The sequence below is a fragment of the Phycodurus eques genome, chromosome 13 (genome assembly GCF_024500275.1).
Source record: "Phycodurus eques isolate BA_2022a chromosome 13, UOR_Pequ_1.1, whole genome shotgun sequence".
Taxonomy (NCBI): Eukaryota; Metazoa; Chordata; class Actinopteri; order Syngnathiformes; family Syngnathidae; genus Phycodurus; species Phycodurus eques.
In genome coordinates, this window is record NC_084537.1 from 2668365 (window position 1) to 2691503 (window position 23139).

At 46.3% G+C, this 23139-nt stretch overlaps 1 protein-coding gene across 1 annotated transcript in view; it reads right to left on the reverse strand.

Moving 5' to 3' along the window:
* Positions 1–23139, reverse strand: part of LOC133411536 (phospholipid phosphatase-related protein type 4-like) — a 200930-nt gene that overhangs the window by 61599 nt on the left and 116192 nt on the right. The window contains exon 7 of the mRNA XM_061694047.1: positions 12071–12206. Within this exon, the coding sequence (XP_061550031.1) occupies positions 12071–12206 (136 nt within the window). The remainder of the gene's footprint in view (positions 1–12070; positions 12207–23139) is intronic.

The following is a 23139-nucleotide window of genomic DNA, read 5'->3' on the forward strand; positions in this document are numbered from 1 at the left end:
CAATAACCTAAACATCCCTCAATTAACTTTAGAAAGTCAAGAGTTTTTAGATGCTCTATTAACCCTCGCAGACTTACATAAGTCCTTAAACTATATGCCAACAGGTAGAGCCTCAGGCAATGATGAGTTTTACCATTTCTGGTGTATACGAGAACCACTATTTTTTGGAATGGTGACAGAGATAAAAGATAAAGGCCTATTTAGAAGCCATATGAATACAAAACTGCGACTGAAACCAGGAAAAGACCTCATTCATTCAGCTAATTACCGACCGCTGTTACGAATTAATACAGACTTCAAAATCATATCAAAAGCTTTAGCCAACAGACTAGAAAAAAGTCACTCGATGCAGAAAAAGCTTTTGACAAAGTTAACTGGTCTTTTCTTTTTGATGCACTTCAGAAATGTGGCTTCAGTGACTCATATATTCAATGAATCGCAACGTTATACAACTCACCCAAAGCAACTGTCACCAGAAATGGGGTCACAAAGTTTCACTTTACAAAGAGGAACGAGACAAGGATGTCCTCTCTCACCCCTGCTATTTATCGAACCACTGGCAATAGCAATACGGCAGAACACTAATATTAAAAGGTATCTGTACTCCTATGTCAGAACACAAAATCAATCTTTACGCAGATTATATCCTTCTTTATTTACAAGAAACCAAGGCATCACTTCAAACAGTTTTTAACCTCATTAAGACATTTTCGCAGTTATGGTATCATGGTATCAATTGGTCAAAATGAATAATACCTCCCAATAACGACTAACTCATGGAATCCTGTGGACCAAAATACAAACTTTCCTTTTCCGACTGGTAATATCAAATAACTAGGCATTAATATCTCAGCAAAATTTAGACGAAACATGCTAACTACGACAAGCTAACGGCGAACAAATGCGCCGAAAAACTGAAGCCACTGGAAGCTGTTTTGATAGCACAGCAGCACTTTTTCACAAGAGCCCCTGACTCAAATGAAAATTCTGCAAAGGGGAGCTACGAGTCTCAGTGAATTGATTTTTTGTGATGATCAAACCACAGTTTTGTCAAATTTCTGTCATCTGATTTGACTATAGTATAGTCAAATAGTATAGTCATGATACTATTCTTTGTCAAAATGCACCGGGATGTGATTTGTTAAAACAAAATGAATAAATACATGTTTTTAAAAAATGTCAGTTAACTTTCATAAAATAGTTAATTTTTATTTTATTTATTATTATTATAACCTTTAACTATCCTGGTAATGCAATTGAAAACAGATTCTCATTTGCAATATCGACCTAGCTGCAGACAGCAAAGTAATATAGTTACATATTTACATGTTAATTTACAATGGAAATGGTTCAAGTAATGTCAGGCCGAATGGTCAGCCCCCATACATTTTCATTTGACCAAATCTGGCCCTCTTTGCAAAAAGTTTGGACACCCCTTGCTTACATCATCCATCCATCCATTTTCTTCCGCTTATCTGAGGTCAGGTTGCGGGGGCAGGAGCTTTAATAGGGAAGCCTAGACTTCCCTCTCCCCAGCCACTTCAACCAGCTCTTCCAGGGGGATCCCGAGGCATTCCCAGGCTTGCCGGTAGACATAGTCTCTCCAGCGTGTCCTAGGTCGTCCCTGGGGTCTCCTCCCGGTGGGACGTGCCCAGAACGCCTCACCAGGGAGGTGTCCAGGAGGCATCCTAATCAGATGCCCAAGCCACAACATTTGGCTCCTCTCAATGCGGAGGAGCAGCGGCTCTACTCTGAGCCCCTGCCAGATGACCGAGCTGCTCACCCATTTCTAAGGGAGAGCCAGAACACACTGGCAAGGAAACTAATTTTGGCCGCTTGTATCCGGGATCTTGTTCTTTCGGTCACAACCCACAGCTCGTGACCATAGGTAAGGGTAGGAATGTACATTGACCGGTAAATTGAGAGTTTCGCCTTTCGGCTTCGCTCCTTCCTCACCACAACGGACCAATACAAAGTCCGCATCGATGCAGACGTTGCACCGATCCACCTGTCAATCTCTTGCTCCATTCGTCCCTCACTTGTGAACAAGACACCAAAATATTTGAACTCCTCCACTTGGGGAAGGATCTCATCCCCGACCCAGAGAGGGGACTCCACCCTTTTCCGACTGAGGACCATGGTCTCAGATTTGGAGGTGCTTATTTTCATCCCAACAGCTGCACACTCGGCTGCGAACTGCTCCAGTGAGAGTTGGGGATCATGGCTTGATGAAGCCAACAGAACCACACTACGCTACTTTTCACTACTTTTATGGACAGAGACTCTGTCCATAAAAGTTATGAACAGAATCGGTGAAAAAAGGCAGCCTTGGCGGAGTCCAACCGTCACTGGAAACAAATCTGACTTACTGCCGGCAATGCGAACCAAACTCTGACACCGGTCGTACCAGGACCCACCAGCCCGTATCAGTGGATTCGGTACCACCGTACTCCCGAAGCACCCCCACAGGACTCCACGAGGGACACGGTCCACAAAACACATGTAGATTGTTTGGGCGAACTCCTATACACACTTGAGGACCCTACTGAGGGTGTAGAGCTGGTCCACTGTTCCACAGCCAGGACAAAAACCATTCGACTTCCCGGCAGACCGTTCTTCCCAGCACCCCTGAATTGACCTTACCAGGGAGGCTGAGGAGTGTGATCCCCCTGTAGTTGGAACACACCCTCCAGTCCCCGTTCTTAAAATGGGGGACCATCACCCAGTCTGCCAATCCAGAGGCACTGTCCCCGATGTCCACGCGTGGTTGTAGAGGCGTGTCAACCAGGACATCCCCACAACATCCAGAGCCTTTAGGAACTCTGGGTAGATCTCATCCACCCCCGGGGCCTTGCCACCGAGGAACTTTTTAACCACCTCGGTGACCTCAACCCCAGAGATAGGAGAGCCCGCCTCAGACACCCCAGACTCTGCTTCCTCATGGGAAGGCGTATCGGTATAATTGAGGAAGTCTTCGAAGTATTCTCCGCACCGACTCACAGCGTCTCGAGTCGAGGTCAGTGGCGCCCCATCCCTATTATACACAGTGTTGATGGTGCACTGCTTCCCCTTCCTGAGACGTCGGAGGGTAGACCAGAATTTCCACGAAGTCGTCAGGAAGTCTTTCTCCATGACCTCACCAAAGTCCTCCCACGCTCAAGTTTTTGCCTCAGCGACCACCAAAGCTGCATTCCGCTGGGCCAGCTGGTACCCATTAGCTAACTCAGGCGTGCAACAGGCTAAAAAAGCCCGATAGGACTCTTTCTTCAGCTTAACGGTATGCCTCACCACCGGTGTCCACCAATGGATACAGGGGTTGCCGCCACGACAGGCACCAACCACCTTATGTCCACAGCTCCGGTTGGCCGCCTCAGCAATGGAGGCACAGAACGGGGTCCACTCTTACTCAATGTCCCCCGCCTCCCCTGGAACGTGGGTGAAGTTGAAACTCCTTCTGACAGGGGATTCTGCCAGACGTTCCCAGCAGACCCTCACAATAAGTTTGGGTCTGCCAGGTCGGACCGGCATCTTTCCCCACCATCGAAGTCAACACACCACCAGGTGGTGATCAGTTGACAGCTCCACCCCTCTCTTCACTCAAGTGTCCAAGACATGCGGCCGCAAGTCCTATGACACGACCACAAAGTCAACCATTGAACTGGGGCCGAGGGTGTCCTTGTGCCAAGTTCACATATGGACATGGTGTTCGTTATGGACAATTCGTGGTGAGCACAGAAGTCCAATAACAGAACACCACTTGGTTTCTGATTGGGGGGAGCATTCCTTCGAAGCACGCCTTACCAGGTCTCACTGTCATTGCCCACGTAAGCATTGACGTCCCCCAGCAGAACAACGGAGCCCCCAGCGCAAGCGCTCTCCAGCACCCCCTCCAAGGACTCCAAAACGGGTGGATACTCTGAAATGCTGTTTGGTTCATACGCACAAACAGTCGGAACCCGTCCCCCAACCTGAAGGCAGAGGGAGGCTACCCTCTTGTCCACCAGAGTGAACCCCATTGTACAGGCGCCGAGCCGGGGTGGCAATAAGTATAACCACAGCTGCTCTGCGCCTCTCACCGTGGGCAACTCCAGAGTGGAAGAGAGTCCAACCACTCTCAATAGGACTGGTATCAGAGCCCAAGATGTATGTGGAGGAGAGCCCAACTATATCTAGTCAGAACTTCTCGACCTTGCACACCAGCTCTGGCTCCTTCTCTGCCAGAGAGGTGACATTCCACGTCCCAAGAGCCAGCTTCTGTAGCCGGGGATCAGATCGCCAAGGTCTCCTGCCACCGCCCAGCTCACATTGCACCCAACCCCTATGACCCCTCCCACAGGTGGTGAGCACATGGGAAGGGGGACCCACGTTACCCTTTCAGGGTGTGCCTGGCCGGGCCTAATGGGTGGCCACCCGGCTCTTGCTTTTGAGCCCCACCTCCAGGCCTGGCTCCAGAGGGAGGGCCCGGTGACCTGCGTCCGGGCGAGGGAGAACGAGATCCAATATTTTTCATCATTATAAGGGGTCTTTGAGCCGTACTTTGTCTGGTCCCTCACCGAGGACCGGTTTGCCATGGGTGACCTTGCCAGGGACATAAAGCCCCAGACAACTTAGCTCCTAGGATCATTGGGACACACAAACCCCTCCACCATGATAAGGTGACGGCACAAGGAGGGGGGAAGGAGGGGGACATGTATTCATGTCATGTGAAATGTGTGTGTGTCATGTGAAAGATTATTCCAATAATTTTCAAATTAGAGGTGGTAACTTCCTTCAATACTATAAAGTTAGTCCTAAAATCGAATACCTTAGAACCACCCATTTTTGTTCAGAAAATAGGACTACTTCCACATAACAAAAAACTCCTTTCAAAAGTATCCAAATTAATCTCAAGTACTAATTTAATACACTTACCAGTCACAAAATGGGAAAAAGACATGTCAGTGTCTACTGACATTGATTACTGAGGACAAATCTGTAGAAACACATTCGTAATGACAAATAAAACGAGTATTTACAGCTAATCCAGTTCAAAGTACTCCATAGATCACACGTTACGCAATATAGTATGTATAAAATGGGCTATTCAAACTAAAACATATGCACTCATTGTAGTGAAAATGCTCCAAACACTTCTTTGGCATTCTACACTTATACAGCACTTCTGATCACTCGTTAGACAGAAACGTTCCTCAGTTTTGAACTGTAGGATTCCGATTTTTCCTAAACTTTGTCTGCTGTGTGATTTAAAAGGTATAGATCTTCCAAATAAACATGCTCTACCAATTTAAACATTAACCAATGGAAAAGTCTTGTCATAGAGTAAATAACACTGGAAAATATCTCTGCCAAACGTAATAAGAAAATGGATAACTTTAAGAAAAGTTGGTCACCTTTAATTAAAATGGTGAACCTTGAAGCTTGATTCTGTTTGCCTGGGAAAGAATGTCATACAGAAATGTCATGTAATGTAACGATATCATATCTTCTTATTTTAGACCCCTGTGCATGCCATAGGGTACCTTGCATGAACTTGAAACCCTATCCTTCTGGATCTGCGATGTGGGACTCTGGGGATGCTGGGCTTGTTTCCTCCTCCTCATCTTCGGTCTGGTTGTGTCCGTGTTGCCCTCCTACGGGGTGCCGGTCCAGGGGCTGCTTTCCGTCCCTGGGTGCCAGGGAGGTGCTCACCGGCCCCACTCCAGGGATCTGATCCTGGTCTCTGGGTGGGGGCCGTGCTGCTGCGTCCCGGGCCTGTGACCTCCTCTTCCCTTTCCCCGGGGCGCACTGCTGTGGTCGTCACCCTTCTCTCTCTCGGGCTGTATGGGGTCCCTTGCTGACTTGGGGCTTATGGTGGGTGTCACACCTCCCGCCTCGGTCGGTCCCGCCTTCTGGCCCTGTTCTGGGCACTGGGCTATGGTTGGTTTGGAGGGGGTCGGAATTAGCTGTGGGGTGGGGGGCTTCCCCCGTTTTCTCTGTGGTCTGCCGGGCCGGACCCGCAGGAGTCTAGGCTCTTACTTCACACACTCTGCACATTTTTAGTGGTCACATTGTACATACTCAGCACATTGGGCACACTCATATTTCATTCAGGGTACCCTGGGGGGCTGGCACAAGGTATGCAGGGCGGGTGTGCTGGTTTCCGGTCTGCTCACCCGAATACCCCCCCCCCCCCCCCCCCCCCCCCCTTCACTGCTCTGTCGGTCCTCCAGTTTTAATGCATTACAAGTAAACCCTGTCTGTGGGGGGATGGCAGGGTCGCGCTGGGGAGGACACTCAGCCAGGTGTCACGGCACTCCGGCCTGCTCTCTGGCTCGCCATGCCTTTCTCCCACAGATTTTTATTGCAGTACATACATTCGCACATCCTTGGGGTGCTGGTTGGCCTGGGCGGTGGGGACGTTTTGCGGGTCAGTATTGCCCTGTGACCGTCTCGCCTCACCCCCACCAGTTTCTCCAATTTTAATGCACTACACCCCACCACACACAATCACGGTACAGGGATAATGGTTGCCAATATGGGGACCTGGTAAACACAGTAATAGGGTGGGAGGTGAGTTTTCACATTTCTCTTGGCTTGACTCCTGAGGCCTGAACCCCCCTTCAGTTGTCGGGCCGCGGAGGGGTAGGGGTCCACCCCTCCCCCTTTGGGCCCCGCCTTCCCCTCCCCTCGCCTGCCACCCTCGCGCGACCTTGTTCATGACGGGTGCTTAACGTGTGCTCTCTTTGGTGGGATATGACCATTTTTGGGTGGCTGCTGGCTCCTGCCCTGGGCCCTGTTGGTGGGTGGGACCCCATGCTCTCCGGAGATGGTGAGGGTGGTGGTGGCGAAGGGGCTCGCTGGGTGGGTGGTGGGGGCGGTGGTCCGATGCCCGTGCCCCGCCCTTTAGGAGTGGTCAGGGTGCTTCGGTCGGGCTCGGGATCTCCCTGGGTCCTGTGGAGTCGATGATGTCCCTCTGGTAGGGTCCTCTGCTGGACGGGCTCGCTGACTCAGCCCCCCTAACCCCCTTGTGGCTCAGGAACTCCGTACACTGGTGGACTAACATGCATGCCTACCAAGATGGCGCCTACCAGTGTGGTCGCCTCGGTAACGCGCTCTCTAGTATTGTCTTTGTTTTTCTGTTTTTCGTCCGTCTTTGGAGACCTTACACGACTCACTTACACAAGGGGAGACCTGCTAACCATCAAGGAGGCTACTCCGGACTTTCTGTCACCAACTTTCGAAAATCCGCTCAGTTTTTTCCCCGAGTTACTCACCGGAGCGGCGTCCGCGGTTTTCGGCGCATGGAGGCGGAAGCGGCGCCACAGAGGGAAACGAGCCGGCATTCATGTGAAACTCCGCAAGAGAGGACACAGATTGGCGTTCCCGTCGATCCACCTCGCGAATGTACGCTCCCTACCCAACAAAATGGACGAACTTCATCTTCTGTTAAAGACCAGTAAAGACTTCGCGGCCATGTGCTTCACGGAGACCTGGCTTTGCGACGCTGTACCCGATGGCGCCGTCATGCTTCCCGGCTTCAACATTCATCGAGCGGACCGCGACATGGAATTATCGAGGAAAACAAAGGGTGGCGGGATATGCCTCCATATCAACGAAAAATGGTGTACGGACGTCACGGTGCTCAGCACACACTGAAGCCCGCATTTGGAGTCGCTGTTTTTGAACTGTAAACCATTCTACTCGCCACGTGAGTTTGCATCGTTCATGCTGGTTGGAGTCCATATTACGCCTCAAGCTAACACGAACGCCGCATTGCTAGCGCTCGCCGAACAAGTCAACGAAATTGAAAAAAAACACCCGGACTCACCCCTCATTATTCTCGGGGACTTTAACATAGCTAAACTCAACCACGAACTCCCTAAATACAAGCAGCACATCGACTGTCCTACCAGGGAAAATAATACTTTAGACCACTGCTACACTCCGGTAAAAAACGCATACCGTGCTGTACCTCGTGCAGCCCTGGGCTCGTCTGATCACTTCTTAATTCACTTAATAATGACGTACAGCCAAAAACTTAAATGTGCGAAGCCTACAGTGAAAACAGTCAAAAAGTGGACCAATGAAGCCAAGATGGAACTTTAAAGCTGTTTCGACTGCACAGACTGGAGTGTCTTTGAAAATTCAGCTGGCAGCCTGGATGAATATACGGACACTGTCACATCCTATATCAGTTTCTGTGAAGAGGGTGGTGTACCAACAAAATCATTTCGGACATTCAACAACAACAAGCCGTGGTTCACTGCTAAACTTAAGCAGCTTCGCCAAGCTAAGGAGGACGCATATCAGAGCGGGGACAGGGCCCTGTATAACCAAGCTAGAAACCAGCTGACTAAAGAAATTAACATTGCAAAGAGGATCTATGCAGCAAAGTTGGAAAAACAGTTTCGCGCAAACGACTCTAAATCAGTCTGGCATGCATTCCAATCGCTGACTAATTACAAGCGACGATCCCCCCAAGCTGAGAACAATAGCACACTAGCCAACGACTTGAATACCTTCTACTGCATATTTGAAAAGGACAGTTTCACTCCACACACCCACCCGGCCGCACCCGCGACCACAACCACACCTCTGACTTCTGCGTTAACCATCCATGAACAGGATGTGAGATGCATCTTCAAACAACAGAAGATTAACAAAGCGACAGGACCGGACCATGTGTCCCCATCCTGCCTCAAAGTCTGCGCGGACCAGCTCGCTCCAGTCTTCACTCAGATCTTCAACAGATCTTTGGAAATGTGCGAAGTTCCATCCTGTTTCAAACGCTCCACCATCATTCCAGTCCCCAAGAAACCTGCAACCTCTGGTCTGAATGACTACAGGCCTGTCGCTTTGACATCTGTGGTCATGAAGTCCTTTGAACGTCTCGTGCTGGACTACCTCAAGAGTGTCACAGGTCCCCTGCTGGACCCCCTGCAGTTTGCCTACCAAGCGAACAGGTGTGCGGATGATGCAGTCAACATGGGAATGCACTTCATCCTAGAACACCTCAACAGTGCAGGGACCTACGCGAGGATCCTGTTCGTGCTTTCAGCTCAGCGTTCAACACCATCATCCCTGAACTCCTTTCAACCAAGCTTCTCCAGCTCAGCGTCTCACCTGCCATCTGCCAGTGGATTTATAGCTTTCTGACGGGCAGGACACAGCAGGTCAGGCTGGGGGAGGCCACCTCATCCACACGCAGCATCAACACTGGGGCGCCCCAAGGTTGTGTCCTCTCTCCGCTGCTCTTCTCTCTCTACACGAACGACTGCACCTCAGCGAACCCGACTGTCAAGCTCCTGAAGTTTGCAGATGACACCACTGTCATCGGCCTCATCAAGGACGGTGACGAGTCTGCATATCGACAGGAAGCGGAGCGGCTGGAGCTGTGGTGCGGCCGACACAACCTGGAGCTGAACACGCTCAAGACTGTAGAGATGATCGTGGACTTCAGGAGGCATCCTTCGCCACAGCTGCCCCCTCACGTTGTCCAGCTGCCTTGTGTTCCTGGGAATTACAATCTCTCAGGACCTGAAGTGGGCGACCAACATCAACTCCGTCCTCAAAAAGGCCCAGCAGAGGATGTACTTCCTGCGGCTTCTGAGAAAGCACGGCCTGCCACCGGAGCTGCTGAGACAGTTCTACACAGCGGTCATCGAATCAGTCCTGTGTTCTTCCATCACAGTCTGGTTTGGTGCTGCTACAAAAAAGGACAAACTCCGACTGCAGCGGACAATCAAAACTCCTGAAAGGATTGTCGGTACCCCCCTACCCACCATTGAGGACTTGCACGCTGCCAGAACTAAGACAAGGGCGTGCAAAATCCTCTCGGACCGTCTGCACCCCGGTCACCAGCTCTTCCAGCTCCTTCCCTCAGGTAGGCGCTACCGATCAACGCAAACTAGAACTAGTAGACATTCCAACAGCTTCTTCCCTCTTGCGATCAACTTCTTAAACACCTAACCTATAATTCCATTACAACAAGCTGGAAAGTTTTTGACTTTAGTTCGTTGTCACATTTCTGTAGGGCCAATTATGTATTACTCGTGCACTCACTGTAGTTGTCTCGCCATGCTGCACTATTTGCATATACTGGCCACTCATGCCAGAGTAGCATCTGCCCCATTTGCACACTGATTGAGGAGTATCTGTTACATTTGCACAACCAACATTGTCCCAGATGATCGCACTACTCGTCACTTTAAACCGCATACACTCCTTGAAGTCTCAGCGCCCTTTGCACAATGGTCATTGCACCGGACTATTGCAATATTAGTCATTCGAACTGCTCTAAGTGCTAGAGGACTCTGCATCTTTTTGCACAATTGTTTTTTGTCAATGTCTTTATGTCTCCAAAGTGTTCTGTAAATTGACTGTCTGTTGTACTAGAGCGGCTCCAACTACCGGAGACAAATTCCTTGTGTGTTTTGGACATACTTGGCAAATAAAGATGATTCTGATTCTGATTCTGATGTGATATTGTGTTCATTCACTAATAAGTTTGATAGAGATACTAGTGGGTTAATTACTTGTGCTGGGATCACTACCAACAACACAGGTTAAACTAAGATATAAACTCAGAGGAGCGGCACGGTGGACGACTGGTTAGAGCGTCAGCCTCACAGTTCTGAGGAGCGGGGTTCAATCCCCGGTCCCGCCTGTGTGGAGTTTGCATGTTCTCCCCGTGCCTGCGTAGGTTTTCTCCGGGCACTCCGGTTTCCTCCCACATCCCAAAAACATGCATTAATTGGGGATTCTAAATTGCCCGTAGGTGTGAATGTGAGTGCGAATGTTGTTTGTTTGTATGTGCCCTGCGATTGGCTGGCAACCAGTTCAGGGTGTACCCCGCCTCCTGCCCGATGATAGCTGGGATAGGCTCCAGCAAGCCCGCGACCCTAGTGAGGAGAAGCGGCTCAGAAAATGGATGGATGGATGGATGGATAAACTCAGAGGTTCTTATCGCACCACTCGTCAGTAGCACTGCCTTGCTCATTTTCCCACATCCTGTCCTGCCCTTTTCCGTCCTCTCTTATCTTGTTCTCTTGGTTAGTTATTGCATGTCCTGCGAATGTGTGTGCCCCCCCATCTGCAAATAACTGTTGTAATATTACTTGTGTTCAAATATCTAGACCAGGTGTGTCAAACTCATTTTTGTCACGGGCCAGATTGTAGTCACAGTTTCCCTCAGAGGACCATTGACTGTGAAACCATATAAATGTTTAGTCACCTCATTATTACATACAAATTGATGGTTACCTAGTTTTGAAATCAAAAGTCAAGGATAATAGTTTGTTCAACTCAGTTTTGTTTATTTTTTTCTTTTAAAGACATTATTACATTTAATTTGTTGGTGGGTTTATTCTGGTATTAATGACAGTCAGCAACCGTTTACGAAAAGCGTTGAGTGATGATGTCTTGAGTGTGTGCAGAGTTTCTGTGTGGGCGGTAGTGACCGTGGTGTTATGTGAAGCTGTTGAGTGATAAATAAACGGACAAAACAACTTGGATGTGTATTGTTATTGGAAACTATTTGTTCCTACAAATTTGAGATTTCAAAATAATTCCATACTTTTTCCAGACCCTAATTTCCAGACTTCTCTGTCAAAAATTCTAATAATTTGTGACATTAATCACCTCAGAGGGCATTAACCCACTTATACCATGGTCAAGTGGTATCGAAAATAATTATTGAAACTTGCAATTCATAATTTCACACATTTTGTCGTCAAAATATAAAGTTGTAGTACAATTTTTTTCCCTTGCCACACCTTCCATACAATACTTTCTAGTTTCAATACTTTGCCATACTTTGCATACTTGCGTATCCAATTTATTTAAAAACTGAACAAGAGCATTAAAAAAAAGCAGGTCTTTAAAGACCAGCAGGGATAGAAAAAGTTGTGGGGATCAAATGTTTTAAACAAATTATTTTGTTGTATGAAATTCGCATTTCTTTCTTTTTTTTTTTTTTCTTTTAAACCAGTCCTGTCAGCTGCCTGGCCATGCAGAATGGTGATATCTGTATGGCTTCTGTGCTGGAACAGTTTTGCTGTGCAACGGGAGTTTGAAATAAGCCTTTCTTTACCTTGGTGGCTGTTGTTGACTTCTGATTGGCAGACACTGTGGAAAGAAGATGGGAGAGGCTTCCCTAATGTGAGGGGCAGCAGTCGTCTTTTCGATTTATCTTTGCTGGGCTGGAAACTTCCCACTGCAAAAAATCCCTAAATACAAATATACAGTCAGTCTGATAAAACATGTAAGGCACAGAAATACCTTATGATGAATGAATTACATTGTGCTCGGCAATTCCGAATATTTCGTATTGTGGAATGAAATGAGCCATTATACAATAGGCGACCTATAACTTATACAATGGAATTTTTTGTTTTTTTTGAGAGTGGAATAAAATGAACAACTGAGATAATTTGTGCACACCCTGGTATAACTGGGGATGCGGCTGTTTTCAGAATCAACCAGTCACATTCAAACTCATGTTAAATGGGGATCAGACCAGCACACTTAACACCATAGAACACTGATTCTCTCCTGTTGGGTCGGGAGTATAAGATCCTGTGTACACTCTGCTTGTAGTGTATCATCTCGTTGATAACATAAACATAAACTGTGGAGTTTGCATGGTCTCCCCGTGCCTGCATGGGTTTTCTCCAGGTACTCCGGTTTCCTCCCACATCCCAAAAACATCCATGGTAGGTTGAATGAAGACTCTAAATTGTCGGTGTGATTTTGAGTGCGAATGGTCGACTGTTTATATGTGCCCTGCGAGTGGCTGGCGACCAGTTCAGGGTGTACTCTTGCCCAGCGTTAGCTGGGATAGGCTCCAGCACGCCCACGACCCTAATGAGGATAAGCGGTACGGAAAATGAATGAATGAATGTAAAAACAAAGGAACTTTTTCTCTAACAAAATACCTACCATTCAAAATGGAACTAAACAACACTGTGGAGTTTCGGGGGAAAAAACCTTGCTGTCTGTGCCACAAACTGCAACAATGTAAACATTGAGTTAACAATACTTGAGCTGGTGTGCGCGCTCTGGTGCATGATTGCATGGTGACGTCACGCTGCATGAACCTCGGCCACTCTCGCTTGGGGATGGTCGACATAAGCTGTGTACAATGCTCTCTCCTGATAGCTGCGATGAATAAAAACATGATGTTTTCCTGGATTGGTCGCAGTGCACTGATGAATACATTGATGTAGATATCCTACGTAATTTGAATGTTGTACTCGTTAAATGACACTTTGGAGCCATTTTCCGTCGAGGAAAATGAGCTAATGTTGCTAACACTAACGCGATTAGCAATCGGCCTCGTTCAGACAATGCGGCCTATTCATATTATTTTTGAACTAGAGGAGAGCCAGCGAGGCTGCCGAGGTCATACAACATGCTCACAGGGATGGGAATCAAAAGTTAAAGATTCCTCGTAATTGTTCACCAAATCCCCAAACTTTTCCCTTCTCGATACCAGTAGGGGACAGTGACGTAATCACGCACGTATTGCAGCTTACGCAAGGTGTGGACCATCTAACAATTACATGATGCTAGGCCTGCTCCTCTGGATCGAAAGGAGCCAGATAAGGTGGCTCGGGCATCTGGTTAGGATGCCCCCTGGATGCCTCCCTGGTGCTTTGCTTCAGGCATATCCCACCAGGAGGAGGCCACGGGGACGACCCAGGACGCGCTGGAGAAACTACTTCTTTAGGCTGGCCTGGGAACGGCTCGGGATCCCCCCGGATGAGCTGCGGAGAGGAAAGTCTGTGGTTCTCTGCTAAAGCTGCTACCCCATTACCCGACCTTGGATAAGCAAAAGTAGATGGTTGGATGGATGGATATATATTTATGACAGTTAGGGTTGGCATTGTTTGAATTTGAGCAAATCCAGTCTCAATTCTGGTTCTTCATTTCAATTCCGGTTCCAAACGATTCTCGATTCTGATTCGTTCAGGGGGATGGGTCACAAAAGTTTGCATGGTTTAAATAACGGGTGTCCAAATTATGAACATCCATTTTCTTAGCAGCCTGCCGCATAAACTAAAACGAACATTTGACTCTGCGTTCTTTATCACCAGTATCAATATCAAACCTATGAACTAAGTGTGGCACTAACCCAATTGACTTAATATTCATTAACTATTGTTTCAGCCAAAAGTTAAATATAGAATTGTTAAAATAGTTATTTGCGACTGTTTTATCATGATCAAATGGTGTTTTAAGTTTTAACTTGAATTCCTGTTTTCAGCATGTAGCCTTTTATTTTGAAGGGTACGCATCAGAACTCAGCATTTTGGCACAAAAATAACTTCACACGACATCGGTAAAAATGAATTAAAAAACAAGACACAAGAAAGAGTGTAATGGATGAAACCAAGTGCTCTCTAAAATGTTGATTCCTTTATCTACACACCAATGAGACATAAAGTTAGTATTTAAGATATTGTGAGACAATGTTTATGTGAAATTTGTCCCAATTCATTGTGATGTAAAGTTGCTAGTTTGAGAAGAATTACATAATGCATTAAAAAATATGTAATTGGGATGGGCACCTGGCCCGGACGCAATCCCTGTTGAATTCATTAAACATTTTGGCCAATACTAGCGCCTCTATTTTTTAGAACAGTCAATGAGATAAACAATAAATTTAGAATTAGTATCCATATGAACACAGCTTCAATTAAGTTATTACTAAAGCCAGGTGAAGACCCCACTCTCCCGACGAATTATCGGCTCTCATCACTGATTAATGTAGATATCAAGATCTCGAAAGCCCTCACAGCGAGACCTGAAAAGGTACTTCCATCGATAATCCACTATGACCAGACAGGCTTCATTAAAGGTAGAAGTTCCACATATAATGTCAGACATCTGTTGAATTTAATAAGCATGTCACCGTGTAAATATCTAAACACAATCATCATGTCACTTGACACAGAGAAAGCTTTTGATAAAGTTAACTGGGCTTTCCTGTTTGCAGTACTTCACAAATTTGGCTTTGGAGGTTAATTTATACATTGGATAGCAACATTATACAATTCGCAGAAAGTGACAGTCACCACAAATAGGATTACTTCACAAAGTTTTACATTACAGAGAGGAACCAGACAAGGATGTCCACTCTCACCAATGCTATTTGCAATATTCATCGAACCTCTTGCTGCCGCTATACGTCAGAATGCTAATATTAAAGGTAGCTGCTCACTAGTGACAGAACACAAACAATCTATATGCTGATGATATTCTTCTTTACTTACAGGAACCCAAGTATTCTCTTCATGCAGTCTTCAATCTCATTAAAAGATTTTCACAAATATCAGACTACTTTATTAACTGAACAAAATCGACAATACTCCCAATAACAGCAAACACATGGACTACTGCAGATCAAATCCTAGATTACCTTATTCCTATTGGAAACATTAAGTATTTAGGTATCAATATTTCGTCAAAACTCACAGCTAACCAATCTAAATTACACACCACTTCTGCAAAAACTTCACAGCTGATTTAAGACGCTGGAATAACTTGCCTATATCATTACTGGGAAGAATAGCTACAAAATGAAAAACTTACATCAAATAAATTATTTATTCTCAATGATTCAATTTAAAACCACAGTTAAATGGTTTCAAACCTTAGATTCTATATAATAATAAAAATTTCATCCATCCATTTTCTGAGCCGCTTCTCCTCACTAGGGTCGCGGGCGTGCTGGAGCCTATCCCATCTATCATCGGGCAGGAGGCACCCTGAACTGGTTGCCAGCCAATCGCAGGGCACGTACAAACAAACAACCATTCGCACTCACATTCACACTTATGGGCAATTCAGAGTTGTCAATTAACCTAGCACGCATTTTTTTTGGGATGTGGGAGGAAACCGGAGTGCCCGGGAAAAAAAACCCACGCAGGCACGGGGAGAACATGCAAACTCCACACAGGGGCCGGGGATTGAACCCTGGTCCTCAGAACTGTGAGGCAGATGCTCTAACCAGTCGTCCATCGTGCCGATAATAATTTTTTATTCAAAAAATAAGAAAAATAGAATCAGTCTATCCGCTTCAGAAACGTAAACAGGCGGGAGGCCTAAATGCTCCCAACTTTATCCACTATTATTTAGCTAACCAATTACAATACCTCATCAAATGGTTGCCCCACAATGAGCAGTGTGATTCTTGGCTAGAATTGGAACAAATAGACTGCAACAACATCAAACTCCCAAAACTCCCATTTATTTCTACTAGTCTTAAATGCCATAAATGCTTCAAGAATCCAATAATCGCATCCACCTTAACGGCTTAGTGGCAAACTTTAGAATCTACAGGATCTCCATTAGCTCCCAGTATGCTCTCCCCCAATCTGTCATAATCCAGATTTCAAAATTAGTAATACACCCCTTCATTTTAGTACATGGGAACAATATGGAATTAACCACCTACAACTATTTAGCCATAATGTTTTTGGACACGTGATGAACTGTTCCAAGAATTCCAAATAACAGCCGGAAACTTTCTTCAATACAACTTTCTTCAATAATACCAACACTCCAGAGCACCCTCGAACTGCCGGAGTTTGTCAAGCAAATAATGAAGCGTCTTCCGCAGAGTAAAAGAAATCTATCAAAAGTTTATAAATTAATGTCATATACTAAATCAATGCACTTACCAATCACCAAATGGGAAGAAGACCTTTCCATGTCTGCTGACCGTAGCTACTGGATACAGATTTGTAACAATATGTTAAGAATGACAAAAAACACAAATCTACAGTTTATACAATATAGTGCTCCATAGAACACACTTTACTCAGTACACTATACATAAAATGGGCTTCTCTCCATCTAATATATGCGTGCAATGCACCAAAAATACCCCAGAAACCTATTTTCATGCTATACGGGAATGTACACCAATTCAAGGCTTTTGGTCTTCGGTTATACAAAAACTCTTGTATATTTTGAACTGCAGGATTCCACTTTCCCCAAGATTGTGCATACTTGCCGACTTAAGCATAATCGACCTCCCTAATAAATATTCACAATCATTACTTGTGACGTTAGCTACCGCTAAGAAAACAATTCTATTAAACTGGAAAAACAAACAACCTATTAACATCAATCAGTGGCTAAATCTCATCATACAATATATTGCGTTAAGAAAATATCAGCAGAACAAAAAAAATCAATTACACGTTATACGTAGATAACTGGTCACCTTTCTTCAACATGCTAAATCTCGACTCTTGATTCCTTTGCCTGGGTAGGATGCCATTTGACAATAGCAAGACTATTTTCATAAGTGTGAAAGTAAACAATGGAATTCTGTATTCTTTGTTGTCGAGGTTGTTGTTATTTTATTATTATTCTATTTATTTTTATTTTTTGTTTTTGTTTTATTTTCACACATTTTATATCGGTTTGCATAGTGAGAGGACACATGCATGGAGTGGGGATCGTCTCCTCTTGTCCCTGTGTTTGATGTTTCGGCGTTGGTGGGGGAGGGACTATTTTCACTCCGTCCTGATCTCGGGGGTGGGGAGGAACCACTGGGACGACCTCCTGGGGAATATTGGTGGTGTGATGGGTCGGTGGGTGGGTTGGTTGTGTGGGGTGGCATTGGGTCCCTGCGGTGGGGCCGACGGACCGCCCTGGGTCCCTCGGTGTGGGACGTGTCCCCTCCACGGGCTGCTCACGGGTGGACCTCTGGGCCCCTCGATTGATTGGTTGGGGTCCTCAGCCTACGCGGTGCGGACACAGCAATTACAGGACGCTTGATCCCTCCCCTCGATTGATTGGGTGCGGAAGCAGCAATTACAGGACACTTCTGTCAGTCTTTGTGCATGTAAAACGGTGTCAATTCACTTGCACGTATCCAGAGACACACAACCCTAGGAGTCTTTCACTGGGTGTGGGGTTCCGCACTTTCTGCGACAAATAACTCATTAATATGTAAATCGCTTGTGTATCCCCTCACTTATACTCTCGTCCTGTAGACTTTTAGAATTCACATAATTAATTAATGCCACCACACTTCAGTTGTACAGCGGGTTCACGACCCTTGTCCTGAATGCTTCTTCTCCTGTCCTTGTCCTGTTCTATCTTGTCCTGTCCTTTCCTCACAGGGTGTAGCACGACAGCCCCATGCAACACTCATATTTAATGTTTCATTGTTGTAGATAATGTAATGATTTACTTCTCTCATCCTGTTTACAATTACTGCTGTCTTTTGTCTTTGTTTCTCTCTCCCTTCGTGAAACTTTGTTCTGTTTGACCGATCAAGTCTGATTCTCAATAAGCCACATAATACCACAGCGGAAGCTTAAAAACTCCTCTGTGACACAGTAAAACTGTTCCAGCATGAAAGGGATACAGCTTTTCCATTCTGCTTGACCTAAAAGCCGAACAGGACAAAACAAAAACACACCAAATGCATGTATATGGCTGGCTCTACAGTATATGCAATACTGTACTATATACTCAAGTTTATAAATTTAAATATTCACAGCTTTTGCGTGATACATTCCTTACTGCGACTAAGAATTTGCTACCGCTTATAATGACCAGGTAGCTCATCACCTCCCATGTTGTTCGTCATCTCTGAGAACTTGTCAGAACTGTTTAAGTCTTCTTCTGAGTCATCTTCCCAGACTTTCCAGTTATTGAAGTCCACGCTGAGGCAGTTGCACCTTGACTCGTCTTTGGTCAGTTGGGGCCATGCTTTCCCAGTCTCTACTTTTCGTAAACAACACAACACAGACCTGTCTGTACGTCTGTGTTTGTTTGTACGTTTCTGTGTTTCAATTTAACTCCGCCGTTGGACCGCAATATCGACAGTAAGTGCTATCTAGCTAGCTGTGAAGCCTAGCAGGATTCTTCTTCTTTTCCTTTCCACTTGTCCCTTTAGGGGTCGCCACAGCGCGTCATCCTTTTCCATGTCTCCTGCACCAACTGCCCTCATGTCTTCCTTCACAACATCCATCAACCTTCTCTTTGGTCTTCCTCTAGCTCTCTTGCCTGGCAGCTCCATCCTCATGATCCTTCTACCAATATACTCACTATTTCTCCTTAGGATGTGTCCAAATCATCGAATTCTCCTCTCTCTAACTATATCTCCAAAACATCGAACCTTGGCTGTCCCTCTGATGAGCTCATTTCTAATTTTATCCAACCTGGTCACTCCGAGAGCAAATGCGGTCACATAACACACCTGACACCTTACTCCACCCGTTCCAACCTGCTTGGACCCGTTTCCTCACTTCCTGACCACACTCACCATTGCTCTGGATGGTTGACCCCAAGTATTTAAAGTCCTCCACCCTTGTTATCGCTTCTCCCTGTCGCCTCACTCTGCCCCCACCAACCCTCTCATTCATGCACATATATTCTGTATTACTTTGGCTAATCTTTATTCCTCTGCTTTCCTGTGCATTCCTCCATCTTTCTGTTCTTCCAACTACTTCCTGCTTTCACTGCAGATCACAATGTCATCTGCAAACATCAGCCGGGCAGCCATGGCCCAATGGTTAATGTCCTGCCACCGTGGGGGACCTAGGTTCAAGACCCCGAATGAACCCTCCACCAACATCCCCCGGACTCACGGCAGTGGTGTGCTTGCGCAAGACACTGATACCCCAAAATGATCCCCGTGCGCTTCAGCTGCCCCCTGTTCCAGTGTGTTCCACTAACGTGTATGTGTTCACTGTGATGGGTAAAATGCAGAGAACTACTACTACATACTTCTCTGCCACTCCAGACTTCCCCATGCAGTACCACAGTTCCTCTCTGGGTACTCTGTCATAGGCTTTCTCTAGATCTACAAAGACACAATGTAGCTCCTTCTGACCTTCTCTGTACTTTTCCATCAACATCCTCAAGGCAAATAATGCATCTGTGGTACTCTTTCTAGGAATGAAACCATACTGTTGCTCGCAAATACTCACTTCTGTCCTGAGTCTAGCCTCCACTACTCTTTCCCATAACATAATTGTGTGGCTCATCAACTTTATTCCTCTATAGTTCCCACAGCTCTGCACAGCACCATTGTTCTTAAAAATGGGCACCAGTACACTTTTCCTCCATTCCTCAGGCATCTTCTCACGGACTAGAATTCTATTGAACAAGCTGGTCAAAAACTCGACAGCCACCTCTCCTAAATGCTTCCATACTTCCACAGGAATGTCATCAGGACCAACTGCCTTTCCATTTTCCAGTTCCACCACCAAGTCTCCTTCTCTCCTTTCCTGCCAGAAGATACACCAAGTACTCTCCTGCCTGCATCTCTGATCACGTTGGCTGCAGTGGTCCAGTCTTCTGGAAGCTCCTCCTGTCCACCGAGACCTTGTCTCACCTCTTCCCGAAAAGCTGCACAACACTCGTCCTGTCTCAGCTTCCACCACATGGTTCTCTGCTCTGTCTTTTTCTTCCTAATCGTCCTCACCACCATAGTCATTTTACACACTACCATCCTATGCTGTCTAGCCACACTCTCCCCTACCACTACCTTACAGTGGGTAACCTCCTTCAGATTACATCATCTGCACAAGATGTAATCCACCTGCGTGCTTCTACCTCCGCTCTTGTAGGTCACCCTATGTTCCTGCCTCTTATGGAACAATGTGTTCACTACAGCCGTTTGCATCCTTTTTGCAAAGTCTACCACCATCTGTCCCTCCAAGTTCCTTTCCTGGATGCCGTAATTACCCATCACTTCTTCATCACCTCTATTTCCTTCACCAACATGTCCATTACAATCTGCACCAATTACGACTCTCTTTCTGTCTGGGATGCTCAGAACTACTTCGTCTAGCTCCTTCCAGTATCAGCCTCATCACTCGATCTGATACTCTTTTTACCTCCATGACATTCTTAGCCAACTCTTCTTTTAAAATAACCCCAACTCCATTTCTCTTCCCATCTACACCATGGTAAAATAATTTAAACCCTGCCCCTAAACTTCTGGCCTTACTGCCTTTCCACCTGGTCACCTGGACACACAATATATCAACCTTTCTCCTAATCATCATGTCAACCAACTCCTTAGATTTTACTGTCATAGTCCCAACATTCAAAGTCCCCACATTCAGTTCTAAGCTCTGTGCTTTCCTCTTCTCTTTCTCCCGTAGAACCCGCTTTCCACCTCTTCTTCTTCTTGGACTTCGACCCACAGTTGCTGAATTGTGTTAACCCGGGCCACGACCGATCCGGTATGGAATTCTTTGGATGAACGCTCATATTTGTTTGGCAAAGTTTTGAGCTGGATGCCCTTCCTGACGCAACCCTCTGCATTTATCCGGGCTTTGGACCGGCCTACAGTTTGCACTGACTTGTGCCCCCCCATAGGGCTGTATTAGCCGAGCAAGATTAGTGAGACATAAATCCAAATCGCTTGCAGGATGACAAGGACCCTGTTCAAACCTCGCTTAATCTTCTTCTTCCAATGCTGACATTATGGGTTCATATATTAATGTCAAAATTTGTATAGCTTGGCTTCATTGTTGTCCTTTTGAAAAAAAGACCATCCATCCATTTTCTGAGCCGCTTATCCTCACTAGGGTCGCGGGTGTGCTGGAGCCTATCCCAGCTGTCATCGGGCAGGAGGCGGGGTACACCCTGAACTGGTTGCCAGCCAATCGCAGGGCACATACAAACAGACAACCATTCACACTCACAGTCACACCTACGGGCAATTTAGAGTCTTCAATTTATGCATGTTTTTGGGATGTGGGAGGAAACCGGAGTGCCCGGAGAAAACCCACGCAGGCACGGGGAGAACATGCAAACTCCACACAGTCGGGGCCGGGGATTGAACCCGGGTCCTCAGAACTGTGAGCCTGACGCTCTAACCAGTCGGTCACCGTGCCGCAAAAAGACCATTCCTTGAAAAAAAATTAAAAAAATTACACATTTTTGTCTTCATAAGAAATGAGTTCAAAATCAATGAATGAAAATTAATGAAATAGAATTTAATTCAGCATTCAACATTAGCATGTGAATTTTTGTAGAGATTTGTAATTATACAGTTTTATTAAAATGTGAAGGTGTTTTTGACCAGATTTTTGATAGGTGATATGACACAAAAACATTCCCCAAAATGGGCATTTTTTCCCTGCACAAAAAGCTCAGTTTCTCAGGAACCCATCATTCGTTTTTAAAATTTCTTGCTGTGTTGTACTCAGATTGAAGTGGCCTTTTCAATCATTCATTCATTCTCTTCCGCTTGTCCGGAGTCGGATCGTGGGGGCTATAGCTTAAGCAAGGAAGCCCAGACTTCCCTCTCCCCAGCCACTTCATCCAGCTCTTCCGGGGGGATCCCGAGGCATTCCCAGGCAAGTTTGAATACAAAGTCTCTCCAGCATGTCCTGGGTCTTCCCCTGGGCCTCCTCCCAGTGGGATGTGCCTGGAACACCTCAGCAGGGAGGAATGCGGGAGGCATCCTAGTCACATGCCTGTGCCACCTCATCTGGCTCCTCTTAATGCGGAGATGGCGCCTACCAGTGTGGTCGCCTCTGTAACGTGCTCTCTAGTATTGTTTTTGTGTTTTTCATTCGTCTTTGGAGACATTACACGACTCACTTACACAAGGGGAGACTTGCTAACCATCAAGGAGGCTACTCCGGACTTTCTTTCGCAACTTTTGCAAATCCGCTTATTTTTTTTCCCGAGTTACTTACCGGAGCGGTGTCCGCGGTTTTCGGCACATGGAGGCGAAAGCGGCGCCACAGAGGGAAGCGTGATGGCATCCAGGTGAAACTCCGCAAGAGAGGACACAGATTGGCGTTCCCGTCGATCCACCTCACGAATGTACGCTCCCTACCCAACAATATGGACGAGCTTCATCTTCTGTTAAAGAGCAGTAAAGACTTCGGACGTTCCGCCGCCATGTGCTTTATGGAGACCTGGCTTTGCGACGCTGTACCCGATGGCGCCGTCATGCTTCCCGGCTTCCATATTCATCGAGCAGACCGCAACATGGAATCATCGAGGAAAACAAAGGGCGGCGGGATATGCGTCTATATCAACGAAAAATGGTGTACGTACATCACGGAGCTCAGCACACACTGCAGCCCGCATTTGGAGTAGCTGTTTTTGAACTGTAAGCCTTTCTACTCGCCGCGTGAGTTCGCATCATTCATCCTGGCTGGC